The 14513-nt window shown below is 47.7% G+C and overlaps 1 protein-coding gene across 5 annotated transcripts in view; it reads left to right on the top strand.

Moving 5' to 3' along the window:
* The window catches only part of hdac4 (histone deacetylase 4), a 236352-nt gene that overhangs the window by 168448 nt on the left and 53391 nt on the right, over nt 1-14513 (top strand). For 4 of the 5 annotated variants that reach the window (XM_055870842.1, XM_055870841.1, XM_055870839.1 and 1 more), the window contains 8 exons: nt 4469-4600; nt 4787-4884; nt 5407-5523; nt 6302-6497; nt 6792-6988; nt 10033-10245; nt 12066-12258; nt 12784-12917. In XM_055870842.1, coding sequence (XP_055726817.1) covers nt 4469-4600; nt 4787-4884; nt 5407-5523; nt 6302-6497; nt 6792-6988; nt 10033-10245; nt 12066-12258; nt 12784-12917 — 1280 coding nt within the window. The remainder of the gene's footprint in view (nt 1-4468; nt 4601-4786; nt 4885-5406; nt 5524-6301; nt 6498-6791; nt 6989-10032; nt 10246-12065; nt 12259-12783; nt 12918-14513) is intronic. The other variant, XM_055870840.1, reaches the window with a different exon arrangement.

The raw sequence follows: 14513 nt of genomic DNA, 5'->3' as shown, positions 1-14513 counted from the left end.
CGTTTCCGAGGAGGCTTCGTCTGTCTTTAATGTCAGAGGGAAAATGTCACCTTGCTCATCCGTGTCTCCTTCTCTCCCTCGTATCAACCTCATATCTCTAATATGGAGATTTACAGTTGGAACGTGGGGAATCTAAAATCCCCCAACTGTATTTTAAATGTCTTCGCTGGTAGTGTAGGAGGTCATTGATAAGCGATGCCCATGCTAAATAACTAGCTTCTGAGATATACATTTTGTTACAGTAGATATATTCAACAACAAGATATTGGTCATAAAATATGAATATTGTGTGAACTTATATTCGGATCAAATATCACACAGATAGCGGCCATTTCAGCATATTGAGATGCTAGTTACCTTAGAACCAGTTAAGGAAATGTGAAACTCTTTCAGTTTTTTAGAGTTGGTAAAATCAGATCTTAGGCAATCTCTTAGTATTTTCAACTGACCCTCAGCGAACAGATTCAAGTTATCAAACCGAAAATCTGGTCTCGTGTTCTTTTGTTCACCGCTGATTTGAAGATATCACGGACAGGAATAGAACCTAACGAGGAATAGACAAAGCACCAAAGAAGTCTCTTTCTTTTGCGTAGACCCACTCACAATTCAGGAAATTAGCGTAGAATGAGCATCTCCATGTTCATCTTCATGATAATGATGCTCATTCAGGCATCAAACCGTACGATAATCACAGCCCATTCACAATGTGAAGAGGAGCCCCTTCAGTTTCCTGGAGTAGCTCTGTTTGACTCACTTGATTGTGCCCGTCTTACTCATTCGTGTCTGTGGTAATATAGCGACTGGACCATCTCTGTCCCTGGAGCCATGTTATTTTCACCATGTTTGTGGAGAAACTGAAGTGAAAAATGTCTTGTTTCCTTGATGTTTCAATGTACACTGAAGAAATGAGAAACCATGACTGAAGCCTAGCTGTGGAGTTTGATTTCACAGACAGCGATATTGTTTATTGTGATTGTTGCTGCCTCTGAGGTAATGTTAAAACTTCATTCACATAGATAGACATTCCGGAGAGAGAGAGACTGCTAGAGTCAGCAGTGGGCCCCTGCAGTGAGTCGTTTGGTGTGGCAGCACTAACACCCTTCAAAGTCACCGCGTCCCGGGGTGAACCCCCACAGGCTCCTCCAGCTTGCAGAGCAGACAGGCCATAAGCCCCTGGTTCTGCCTGCATCAACACTTTACCCCCACCATCTCTCCTCTGAGCGTGAGAGAACCGAGAAAACCCTGGCACGGCCGCAAACCTCTATCCATCCCCCCATCCATCCCCGTCTCAGCCCTTTCTCCACTCCTGGCTGCCAGCCACGTCCTTTAGCCTAGGCCCGCTTGGTCTGCTTGAGCCACAGTCCACCACACCGCAAATAAAGCTCATTGCTGAAGGTCCAATGGCAAATTTGACGTCTCTCATAGTTTATGTCTCTCTTTCCTTGGAACTTTAGTGAGTGTATTATTTATTCAGCAGCGTTGCAGTGTTTTACAGGGGGGACATGCGTTTTATGTGGTGGCTGTTCGAGACAGATTTTTACTGAAGCGTGACAGGAGAGATGTGAACTCTAATGCAGCGTTTGCATCTAATCTGTTATTCAAACGAGTGTGTCGACGCTTCTGTAGCTCAACCCACCTTCATCTGTCTCACTTGTAAATCTACTAGTCCGTCACACAACCCGATTATACGACTGTCGTCATCATCAAGCATGAGAATCGTCCTCCAATTATCTCCCCTTTTTTAATCCAAGGTTCTAATGTACGTTCTCTAATACCCGGATACCAATATAATAATACACTGTATACTATTTAGTAGACCCCTTTTATCCAAAGCGACTTACAGTACAGTCATTCTTTACGTATGAGTGGTCCCGGGAATTGAACCCACTATCCTGTTATTGCAAGCCCCACGCTCTACCAAACCGAGCTACAGAGATCCCCCCCCCCCACTCCTGCACATACTCACAAAATCCTATGCTGCAGTATCTGCCGGCAAAACCACAAATAAACACATCACCCATCTATGGTTAGTTTACCTCAAGACAGCTGTTGTGGATACACGTAGTCTGCACCACCTTACTGTCAACTACTTCAGACTATTGTTCACTTGGTCAGCCATATTGGAAGGGTCAGGCTAATTTGTGCTAGATTGCATTATAATTCTTCCGAGGAATTGTCTCTTTGAATGTGTTCCCATACACTCCAGCTGCTAATGCACAACATTCATGACCGGGTCTCCCCTGATCCTGTTAACGAAGCCTTTTGGACAAGTGCCCTCCACTTACAAGAAGCGCCACTCTTTTTTTGATAATCAAGTTGTATAAGTTCAACCGCAAGTTCAGCCCCTCAAGTTGAAAGTGCACTTTCATAGAAAGGATACATTCCGCGCACTCAAAGCCCTCGCTCGTCCCAAATGGGCCAGAGGTGTTCTCTGTCTGCACCGAGTGCATTAAAACGGGTCAACTGGTCAACTCTTATACCTGTTTTTCACATTCAAGGATACATGGCACTGAAGGGAAGGGATGGGAAAACCAACAACAAACATTCCCTGATATCCACTGACTGAAAACCCAGAGTCCCATGGGCCTTGGCCAAGTGGATGCAGACATGGCCCTGAGTCCTACGCTAATGAGCGTAGCTTGCCTTCTGTAGCCAGACCCATTTCACACGAGGTTACGAGCTAAGCCAAAGGGTTAACTGGTGGTGAACGTTTGGTCCGGACTAACTGAAGGGAAGGGGAGTGAGAGGAAGGCTATCCGCCTCTCTGCGCAGAAAGCGAGAATGAACCAAAACGACTGTTTGCAAACCCGAAAAAAAAGGGCACAAGAAACACACACTCGTTTAATAGAGAGCATTTGACAACAAGAGCTATTCATTAGCTTGGCATTTAGACAGGCTTGATTAAGAATGGGGTCTGCAAGAGCTGCCAAGACTGGAAAACTCTTTCCCTCTAGTGCTGCTCGTCCTTGTCACATTTTTGGAGCTCGTCTCATCAGGTCGTTTCACATCTGCTCCGTCAGTCTTTCCAGAAGTAGCCCCTTTAAGGAGTAGCTTGTTAGCACTAAATGCCTTGAACTGGCTAACCTTTATGAGGTGCCAGGTGAGCGCCGTGTGCAGTGCTTCATTCGCAGTGATCATTTCATTCTCGGCTCCGCGGCACAATGTGGTGTTTGGCGCCATCGATCTAAGACTAATCGTGTCTAAATTGTGAACACTCTCCAGTAAAGGCTCTCTTCTCCAAGGCATTTCAGAGAAGTGTGACCTCACCTCAGGTCTCTACTGAGCGCGGCTTAGCAGAAGTCGCGCCGCGGGAGGCAGTGTGCTGGGGTCTGGAGTTTTTTTTTCTTGTTTACAGACAGTTTCAGACAGCAGGATAGGAGAGCGAGAGCGGAGTGACGTGCTTGTTTTGCAGCAGCAGATAGAGAGAGAGAGAGAACTCTCGTCATTAGAAGCCCAAAAGCCCTCTGAGGCTTTGACAGCCAGGGAAGCCAGAGCAGCGAGAATCTCCTCAGAAAGATAACAGCTTCTGAATGTTATCGAAATCAAATTTTATTTGTCACATACTACAGGTGGAGACCTTACCGTGAAAGGCTTACTTACAAGCCCTTAACCAACAATGCAGTTCAAGAAATAGAGTTAAGAAAATATTTACTAGATAAACTGAAGTAAAAAATGAAAAGTAACACAATAAAATAACAATAACGAGGTTATATACAGGGGGTACCGAGTCAATGTGCGGGCGTACAGGTTAGTCGAGGTAATATGTACATGCAGGTAGGTGTAAAGTGACTATGCATAGATAATAAACAGTGAGTAGCAGCAGTGTAAAAACAAAGGGGGGTGGGAGGGGTATTGGTCAATGTAAATAGTCTGGGTGGCCATTTGATTAATACCCACTTCAATACTTCTGCATATTTTTTTATATTTTTTTTTTCATTGAACCTTTATTTAACTATATCATGTGCAAGACGGAACAGAATACGTGGAACAATTTCACATCGGTCCCTGTTACAGTGTTGTGTTCATTCATGTTTAGCAGAATGTTTTGGTTTGATTCAAATGAATCCTGCAGGTCATGCATGTGGAATTGCAAAATGTAACACTAGCTGTGTGTCTCTCCACTCTCTCCTCTTTGAATGTTCTAGAATCCAGGCCCCTTCACCCTCGTTCTCTTCATCTGTGTCATAATCAACCTATATAATGCTGCTTGTCCTCCTGTGGCTCTCAACCCAATTCATTTTCCTCTCAAGTATGCCCTCAATGGCAATGCCAGTAAAAAGGCTTTACTAAGAACTGCATATTCTTCTTTTTAGATTTCTGTCATCGTTGTTGTGTATGTTATGCTCTCAAGTTGTGTTTTAATGGACCCCCTCTTCCTCTCTCTCCCTCTTGCTCTTCCTCTCTCGCTCTTCCTCTCTCGCTCTCTTCCTCTCTCTCTTCCTCTCTCTCTCTCCCTCTCTCTCTCTAGCCTCTGAGCCCAACTTGAAGCTCCGGTCCAGGCTTAAACAGAAGGTGACAGAGCGCAGAAGTAGCCCACTGCTACGTAGGAAGGATGGTCCAATAATCACTACTGCCAAGAAGCGCTCTCTGGACATGGCTGGTAAGCTTCCTGTGCACCACTCAGCCCAAACGGAACACGATCAAACTCGCACAGCCCTTGCATCTGTAACTTTAGTGCTGTTCTGTGGGTTGAAATCGATAGGTTTCCAACCTGGTACCTTGATCAGTATGCGTGTTGTGTGGGAGCCACATGTCTTGTGGTTTGTGTCTTTTTTTGTTGTTGCAGAATCGGCCTGCAACAGCGCACCTGGCTCGGGCCCCAGTTCGCCCAACAACAGCTCCAGTAACATCACCAATGAGAACGGCATCGCTAGTCCAGTAGAGGTAAGCAGCCACTATAACTTGAACCTGCATCAAGCTGTTCGGCTGCTGTGATCATGGACTTCTGATACACTCTTCTCTTTTCAATCTGCTTTGATGTTGACTCCCAGTCACATTGCTGAGGACTGTTTGCTTCATATGGCCCAGACCCAAATAAAGTGTTACTTGTTAGTTGTTGGCTCACACTATAAGGCCTGTGTGTGCGCGTGCGAGCGCGTGTGCTTCCATGCTTGTTTGATCCGGTGTGACTGTTTGTTTGTGTGTGTACGTACGGGTGCTTGCGTTTGTTTGCGTGTCTGTGCACGTGGCGGTGGAAATGCAAGTGGCTGTGTGTGTATCTCTGTATCCTTGTCAGTGTTTGAGGCGCTGAGTGTGTGTCTCTGTAACCGACATGTGCTCCAGACTGCCCCGTGTAGGCAGGAGGCCGCGGGGGGCTGTTTATTTTTCCAGTGGGGTCTATTTATCTGGCCAGTGTTTGTGTTTCAGTGTGTGTGTTTCTCTGACTGTGTGCTCCTCTGTTTCCAGGCCTCCCTGGCCCACAGGCTGGCCGGCCGAGAGGGCCCCTTGAGCCAGCTGTCTCTGTACACATCGCCCTCACTGCCTAACATCACCCTGGGCCTGCCAGCCACCGGCCTGTCCAGCGTGAGTTCATACTCCTGCTTTCTCTCGCTCTTTGTGTTCTTTCTTTCTGTCTTGTTGGTTCATTCCTTTGTTTGTTTTCTGTATGTTGTTCGTTGGTATTTCTTTCGTTAGTATTTTCTCTTTTTTTTCATACTTTTTTCTCCCTCTTCTGCACTCTACTGTATCTCTACCCTGACATCTCACGTTCTCCCCTTTTCTCTCGCCCACATTCTTCCTTTCCCTACTACACTCTCTCTCTCTCTCCACCGGCTTGCCCTCTCATCCCAATGTACTCTTTTCTCTCCCTAGCTCTCGCTCTCTTCTCGCTCGCTCTGTTCTCCCTTTCTCCTCTCCTCCACTTTGAGGGCTTGCTTGCGCACACAGCCCTTTCACAGTGGAAGACTCCACATAGCGGGGGCCCTGTCTAGACCTAGTCCATCTGCCGTATGTGGCTTTTCAGCCCCACTTCCATTTCAGAAAGGCCCCATTGAGAGACAATGACCAGCAGTAGGTCAGTGACGCACGTTCTACCCCCTCAGATGGCCCAGTCAACCTTTTTGTTTTTTTGTAAGGAATGTCCCCCCCTTCCTCTCTTTTTACCCTCTCTCTCTATCTCTCTCTCTCTCTCTACATGTTTCCAACTCTTCCAAGTGAAGTCAGGCAGAGTTATTAGTTCACTGATATGCAGTATTTTGCCCCGTAATATATGACAGGGAAATGCACTACAGTTAGATGATTCCTTGGTCTGCATTTAGGGGCAACTTCCACCCGGCACCTGCATATGTTTTCCTCCTTTCAGATGACGTCAGGCCAGCAGGATGGTGACAGGCTATCGATGCATGAGAGGCTGCAGCAGGGCGTCCCCATAAACACTCCCTTCATCCCCGGGGCCCACCTGCCCTCCTACCTGACTGATGGGGGCTCGGCACACAACCCCCTCCTCCAGCACATGGTCCTCCTGGAGCAGTCCCAGAACCCACTAGGTCTGTCCTGCTGTAAGCATATCCACTCCGTCTCAGGCACTATCCAAAACACATCATCCCCCAAAAAATGGTCTTGAGAGGCCATCCTCCGTGGTGGTTTCACTGGCGGCTGGTGAAAGGAGGACGGCTCATAGTAATTTCTTCAGTGTATTGAATGTGTTTGATGCCATTCTTCTCGTTCTATTCCAGCCATAACAACCAGCCCGTCCAATCAGCCTGTCCTTCCACACCTGCCTCCATTTGGTAGGTCCCCAATGTTACTTGTGGATCATCCTCTTAACGTTGTTGGTGTTTCCTGTGTTTCAGGCCTGGGCGGGCTGCCCTTGCAGTCGCCCTCCATTCACAAGCTGCGTGGGCAGCACCGTCCCCTAGGGAGGACCCAGTCGGCCCCTCTGCCCCAGAACGCCCAGGCCCTGCAGCAGCTGGTGGTCCAGCAGCAGCACCAGCAGTTCCTGGAGAAACACAAGCAGCAGTTCCAGCAGCAGCAACTGCATATCAACAAGGTGTGTGTGGTGTGTGTCTGGGAGGAGGTGGTGGGTGTGGGGGCGGGTGTGTGTGGGAGGGGTTGGGGGCGTGCGTGATGGTGTACATGTGTAAGTGTGTGTCTGCTATGTAATTAAGCAACAGCCCCACCACCACCAGCAGCAGCAGTAACACAACAGCTGTACATCGGCTAAGTGTTTGCCAGAGTCTGCCTGCCCTGCGTGCATGTTCCTGTGCTTGCTTCCTCCGTCGCCATAGCAACTAGCTCGTATGGAGGAAGCCGCCTCCTTATATGGTCACACAGGAAGGAGCTCGGTGTGTTTGCGTGTGTGTGTGGTGATTAGGGAGGATAGAGAATCATAAGGCCGGAGCAGGGTGGGGGCGTATAGAGATAATTATTGCTCTTTTTTTCTCCCTACTGAATTTCTCCTGTGTCGTGACATTCCCTGAGGATTATACGCTATTATCCTCTGAATCTCTGTTGTTTTCCCCTACTTATGTCCCTCACTGACACATGGCCACATTGACATCACTGTGTGTTTAATGGACTATAACAATGGATATTACCACATTACAAATTCATCTCAGAACTAGCGAGTAATCCAATTGGATTGTCAGTGGTCAGTGATTTAAGAATATGAAGAATAGGGCCTATAAATGTTTTTATTTTAAAGGGGTAGTTCAACCAAATGACAAATTTACCTCAGATATTTACCTCAGAACTAGCAAGTGATCCATGTGGATTCTCAGTGGTCAGCAATTAAGAATATGGAGAATATGGCTTTGTTTACTTCCCAACCTTTTAGCATTAGCATTGTTGCTTGAAAAGCAATGGGAGTGGTAGGATCCAGGTTAGCATGCGGCTAAAACAACTCAGTCATATTTTGGGTTGCTGACTTTCAGGATCCATTGATTGTTTGCTGGTGATCCATAAGAGGTCACATGTCACTTTACTACTTGAATCAGCTGTCTCCATGATATCAATAATTCCATATTGGTACTGTTGTCATCTCCTGTCAAAAAGTTTCATATTTGAAGAGACATACTTTTTGCTTCATGTTTTGGATGAAAGGTACAGCAAAGCTGAAAAGCTTTAAAAAATGTATATTTGGATATTAAGTGTCGAGGAGTTGTTTAACTACCAGTATTTAAGCATTAAAGGAACTACAGTAGGCTCCCATTTTCTCTCCAAAACTTTCAAATGTGTTTATTTAGCATCCAACTTCAAAGCAACCTCATCCCTTATGTAGCTGGTGTAAATCCCAAAAGAGGGTTTCCCCTTTAAAAAATAGAGAGAATTTCGCGAAAAACAGAGATGGAGTCGGGGGGAATAAAAGATAGAGTGAGTCAGGGGGAATAAAAGAGAGAGGGGTGGGGGGAGCGAGTGTAAAAAGAGTGGCTTGTGTTTAGAGGGGGGATGAGGCAAGAGACTGGTGCTCTGACGTCAATGAGCCGGTTCCCCTGGCGTCATGCCAACAGGGCCCAGTGCGTGCGTCTGCCAGACATGGTTGCTACGACCTGGGACACTGGAAAGGGGGGTGAAGGACGGACGGACGGACGGACGGACGGGTGTAGTGGTTACCCTGGACATCCCCGTGGCGACCGAGCTGGATGGACCCAGCTGGCCTGGCACAGCGACATCCACCACAGTCTTGAAATTACACTCTCTCTCTCTTTACTTCTCTTTCCTTCTGTCTCTTGTTTGTCTCTTTCCTTCTCTCTCTATCTCTGTGTCTGTTTCTCTCTCGCTCTCTGTCTCTTTTTCTATTTCTGTGTTTCATTTTCTTCCGTTTTCTCTTGCCCTCGTCTGGCTCTCATTCTTTTTCACTTTCTCTGGGCTGCCTTCTCTGACTCTATTTCTGATTTCTCTCTTGTCACTCTCTTCGCCTTCCTCTCTAAACCCTCTACCTTACCCAAAGTCCCTCTTTCATTCCCCCTCTCTCTCCCCTTTGATGTCCTCTCTTGATCCCTCTCTCCCGCACTTGTTTTTTGAACAGAAGTACCCTCTTTGTCCTCCTGTTTATAGAGGCTAATCTCCCATTCTCTCTCTCTCTCGCTCTCCCTTCCTCTCCCTGCTGTTATGGTGAGACCTCAGCCCTCTCTCCTTTTCTTTTCGTTCTCTCCTTCACACTCTCTCTTTCACTCTCTCTCTCTCTCTGCTTGTATGATGAGGCTTCACCTCTATCTCTCGCTCTATCGCTCTCTCTCTTTCTCTCTCTCTCTCATTCTATCTATTCTGTTTTTCTTTTTCTCATGGCGAGTCTGTGTGAACTCGGAGACCGTGGGTGGACTAACCTTTATAATCTAAACAAACCAGCTTCTGGCAACAAGTCATAAGAGCCAGCCAGTCAGCTTGTCATCTAAGCTAATAGATGGCGGTTTGGACATGAGCAGTGACGTTTGTTTACCGTGCGTTTAAATTTAGACATGTTGCTCAGAGGATTTATGGATTTCTCTGTGCTCCGAAGGAAAAGTTTGCAAAAGAGAGATTGTAATTGCGAAACCTCTTTTTGAGCTCGTATCAACTCACCTATCTAGACATAGACGATCATACCGGAAGCTAAAACACCTGTCTAACTGTTAACAGTACCATAACAGATGCACTTGATGGAATACACTTGGATCATTGGAGAAGAGAATAAAGGATAGGGTTGAATCCTTATGTTTAGATATGGCTCTGCTGAAACTTTCCTAGATCAGTGGTTCCCCAATTTTCTTTGTGATGACATGAGGCTTTTGAATGTCTTTGATTGTGTTTAAACCCAAGAGGGACTGGCTGTGGCGGTCCACTCTTACGGTCCCGACGCACCTTTTGGGAAGCACTTAACTATCTCTCCATTTCCGTTGAACATTTTTTAAATCTGGAAATTAGTATACTGCCCTCATAGGCATGAAGGAAGTGGGCTTTCTTTGTGGTCACCCAGAAATAGAACATTTCCCAAACTATGTATTGCAACGGTTATCGTTACTTAGATTTGGTACGGGTGTGTGTAACTTATCCACACTCACTGCCAGATCTTTTAACCTTTGACCTAAACCCCCTCCCTCTCCTCCTCCTCCTCAGATGATGGCCAAGCCCAGCGAGCCAGGACCGGGTCGACAGCACGAGAGCCACCCGGAGGAGACAGAAGAGGAGCTAAGGGAGCACCAAGCCCTGTGTCCCCAGGAAGGCGTCCTCATGCGCGGGGTGACGGTCAAGCAGGAGCCCCCGGACCCTCAGGAAGAGGAGAGGGACAACCGAGAGAGGATGATCGACCAGGAGCTGCTCTTCAGACAGGTAGGACAGAGGGAAGAGGAGAGGACACAGACAGACACTCACACACACACACTTGAAAAGAGCTGGAATATCCAAATGGACAGACCGAGAAATAAGACTACACACACGTGTACTGCATGTGTGATAGTGAACAGAATGTAGGCTATTTTCATTTTTAGTCAGTTCACGAGAAACCGACACCCACACATGGCTTACTCTTGCTGTATTGACACACAAACAAACACACACACACACACACACACACACACACACACACACATGCAAGCACACACATTGACACACACGCTGTACTCCTACTCACAAAGTGAAATAGCGTGCAGGTTTTTATCTGAATGGCTGAGGTCAGCCTCACGCCTCCTCTCTACTGCTGAATCTGAGTTAGTCTCCCGAGGGCCACGCACACACCGACACACACACAGACACACACACAAACACACTTAGCCAGAACACCATGTCATCCCTGTCTAACATGCAGCCCTGCAGTCGGTCCAAATCCACTGTCCTTCCTGTCACCATGACGCCCACACACCCCACATCCCCCGGCAGGAAGTATAGCTCTGGGGGCCCCTGGGAAATGAAGTGTTAGAGCAAGGAGCGATACTCCAGTCTAACCCTGCTCTGTTAATTACAGTAGTGGCAATTCACTAAGTGGCAGAACAGTTTCAGAATCTGGATCCCAATAGCACCTTACGGCAAAAACCAATAGTATAGTGTTCATACTAAATACGTTCATGCCAGTGCCACCAAAGGCTTTCGCAGGAATTGGGCTGATTCTAAGTGAAATGATACTGAATGCATGCATACTTGCATACCATTTGTATCTTAATGTTCCTAAAGCCGCTCACACATCTGATCCACATGTCTGTCTAGCTTATGATAGTAGATTCATATGCATCGAGCGCCATCTTCTGGCTAGTAAGATATCCTGCAGCAGTTCAACAGATGCACACAAAAGCAGAATTTGTTGTGTGTGTATTAGCTTACGTGTGTGTAACATTCTCTCTGTCTTTCTCTCTCTCTCTCTCTGTCTCTCTCTTTGTCCTCTCTCTCTCGCTCTCTCTCTCTCTCTGTCTCTCTCTCTGTCTCTCTGTCTCTCTCCCCTCTCTCTCTCTATCTCTCTCTCTCTCTCTCTCTGTCTCTCTCTCTGTCTCTCTCCCCTCTCTCTCTCTCTCCCTTCTCTCTCTGTCTCTCTCTCTGTCTCTCTGTCTCTCTCCCCTCTCTCTCTCTCTCTCTCTCTCTCTCCCCCCTCTCTCTCTCTCTCTCTGTCTCTCTCCCCTCTCTCTCTCTCTCTCTCTCTCCCTTCTCTCTCTGCCTCTCTCTCTGTCTATCTCTCTCCCCTCTCTCTCTTTCTGTCTCTCTCTGTCTCTCCTTCTCTCTCTCTGTCTCTCTCCCCTCTCTCTCTGTCTCTCTCCCCTCTCGCTCTGTCTCTCTCCCCTCTCTCTCCCCTCTCTCTCTTTCTGTCTCTCTCTGTCTCTCCTTCTCTCTCTCTGTCTCTCTCTGTCTCTCTCCCCTCTCTCTCTGTCTCTCTCCCCTCTCACTCTGTCTCTCTCCCCTCTCTCTCTGTCTCTCTCCCCTCTCTCTCTTTCTGTCTCTCTCTGTCTCTCCCCTCTCTCTGTCTCTCTCCCCTCTCGCTCTGTCTCTCTCCCCTCTCTCTCTGTCTCTCTCCCCTTTCTCTGTCTCTCTCTCTCCCTCTCTCTCTGTCTCTCTCCCCTCTCTCTCTGTCTCTCTCCCCTCTCTCTGTCTCTCTCTCTCCCTCTCTCTCTGTCTCTCTCCCGTCTCTGTCTCTCTCTCTCTCTGTCTCTCTGTATCTGTGTGAGCAGCAGGCTGTGTTATTGGAGCAGCAGAGGATGATCCAGTTAAGGAACTACCAGGCTTCCATGGAGTCAGCCGGCCTGTCAGTCACCTTCCCAGTACACCGCCCCCTCTCCAGGGCCCAATCATCTCCCGCCTCGGCCTGCTTCCCTCCCATTGTGGTACAGCAGGAACCGCCCACCAAGCCTCGCTTCACCACTGGTTAGTGTCCAAGCACCCCCTGTATCACACACACAAATGCACATACGTACAGACACTCACTCACACACGCATGTGTAGACACAGACACAGAAACACAAGCACGCTCACACGAATCGAAGCAAATGTATTTGTCACATGCTTGGTAAACAACCGGGGTGGACTGACAGTGAAATGCTTACGGGACCTTCCCAACAATGCAGAGAGAGAAAACAGAAAAATAATAGCACGAAGAATAAATACACAATGAGTAACTAGAACTGCTCTCTCTCTAACCTGTAGTCTGTATCTCACTCACACACACACACTCCCTGTTCTCTTAGATTAGTATGTCCTCTCTCGGTGAAAAAAAAAAAAAAATGTACCTCGACTCTCTTTCTCCCCTAAACCACTTTGAGAGCCCCATGGTCCAGCATACTGCTCAGCCGTGCAGTGTGCGTGTGCGTGTGCTGTTGTCAGAACCTGTCTCCCAAACAGTCTTATTTCATAACCCTGTGTGTGTGTGTGCGTCGCCCCTCTCCCCTCCAGGCCTGGTGTATGACACGTTGATGCAGAAGCACCAGTGTATGTGTGGCAACACCAACACACACCCAGAGCACGCCGGACGCATCCAGAGCATCTGGTCCCGACTGCAGGAGACTGGACTGAGGGGCAAGTGTGAGGTACGGAAACCCTACACCCCCAACCCGATCACTCCGTTCTACCACTTCTGGTCTCGTGACCCTCCCACCCCAACGGGAGGGCAGGTCCCGCTCAGCACCAGTCAAAGGTCTTCTCTGTCCTGGCACCCCATTGGAGGATCAGGATTCCCCTAACATCCCTGTCCATCTTCCGAAAATGTCTGAAACGAACTCTTTAAAGAGTATCTTGAAACCCCCTCCTTTTCTCTGGGGAATTAGATAAAGGGTCTCATTGCCAAAATACCGACGTGTCCCTTTAACATGAATGCACTAATTGTAAATCGCTCTGGTTTAGAAACATCTGCTAAATGCTCCTTTTCTTCCATTGTATCCCTGATTTCAGCACTGACTCAAAAGTAATAGGACAGGTTAAAGTGTGGCCTGCTCTATGGTTTCACCCATATAGTCTTTTTTTTCCCATCAGTGCGGAGACTAAGGAGAGGAATCCACTCTGGAGTATAAATTCAGGTCCCCTGTCAGAGTAAGCTTGTTTGCCAACCTTTCTCAATAGTATAAAGTGGCTGCCTTTACTCATCCAACCTGGACTATTGAAATGGAGCCGTTATTCCACTTTCAGACCATTTCTGACCAGGAGAGGGCAGTGTTAAACCAACCTCCATCTTTACAAAACAGCCCACAGCAAGTTGCCCGTAGGGGGGGGGGGGAATTCTAAACTGATCTTAGACCAGTGTTTAGCTTAGGGGGTTGTTTTTGAAGTTTTCTGTTGTTTTGAAGCGCTGGTAGAGATTAAAAGCTGGGTGGGTTGAAGTTGAATTTGAGCTAATAGTGGGTCTTATCATAGTGGGTCTTATCTCACGCGCTGCACCTGTTCTGTGACCATCCACACACACACACACACACACACACACACACACACACACACACACACACACACACACACACACACACACACACACACACACACACACACACATACTTGCTCAGCAAGAGACATGCTTTACTGTTCATCTGAGAGGTATAAACACAGTGTGATGGTTCCTAAATGGGGATGATCTATCCTGCATCACACTCTGCGCTGTGCGTGTTTGTGTCTGACCTCTTCTGCATCTCACTCGTTCACTGCGTCAGCGCTACGCTTGGTTGCATAGCTGCCGTCTCTGTTTTTCCTGAATGGCACAAACAAACAAACAAGTCCCGTCCCCAGACTTCCTCCCCTCCCTTCCCCTCTGCTCTCCTCTCTCACTCTCCTGTCTTTCTCTCTTTGTCTCTCTTTCACACACACACACACACACACACCCTTCGGTCCTCCTTTACGACCACCACTGTAACTAATTGGAGATTCCTGGCTACAGGTGTTACCCTGCCCCCCCCCCCTCCTCTCCAATCCTCCTCAACTCCCTCCTTTTCATCTTTCCATCCCTCCTGTCCATCAAAAGCTCAGGTGACCCTTGGGGATTAGTAAAGCAGGAGTGTGTTATAACTAATGGATAAAGCATTACAGATACAGGTGTCATAGTAAGTGTGACCAACTCTCTCTCGCTCTCTCTCCCCCTCTCTCTCTCTCTCTCCCTCTCTCACTACCCCTCTCTCTCTTTCTCTCTCCCCTCTCGCTCTCTC

The sequence above is a fragment of the Salvelinus fontinalis genome, chromosome 19 (genome assembly GCF_029448725.1).
Source record: "Salvelinus fontinalis isolate EN_2023a chromosome 19, ASM2944872v1, whole genome shotgun sequence".
NCBI lineage: Eukaryota > Metazoa > Chordata > Actinopteri > Salmoniformes > Salmonidae > Salvelinus > Salvelinus fontinalis.
Note: the sequence above shows the minus strand (reverse complement) of the source record. Positions and strands in the feature narration are given on the sequence as shown.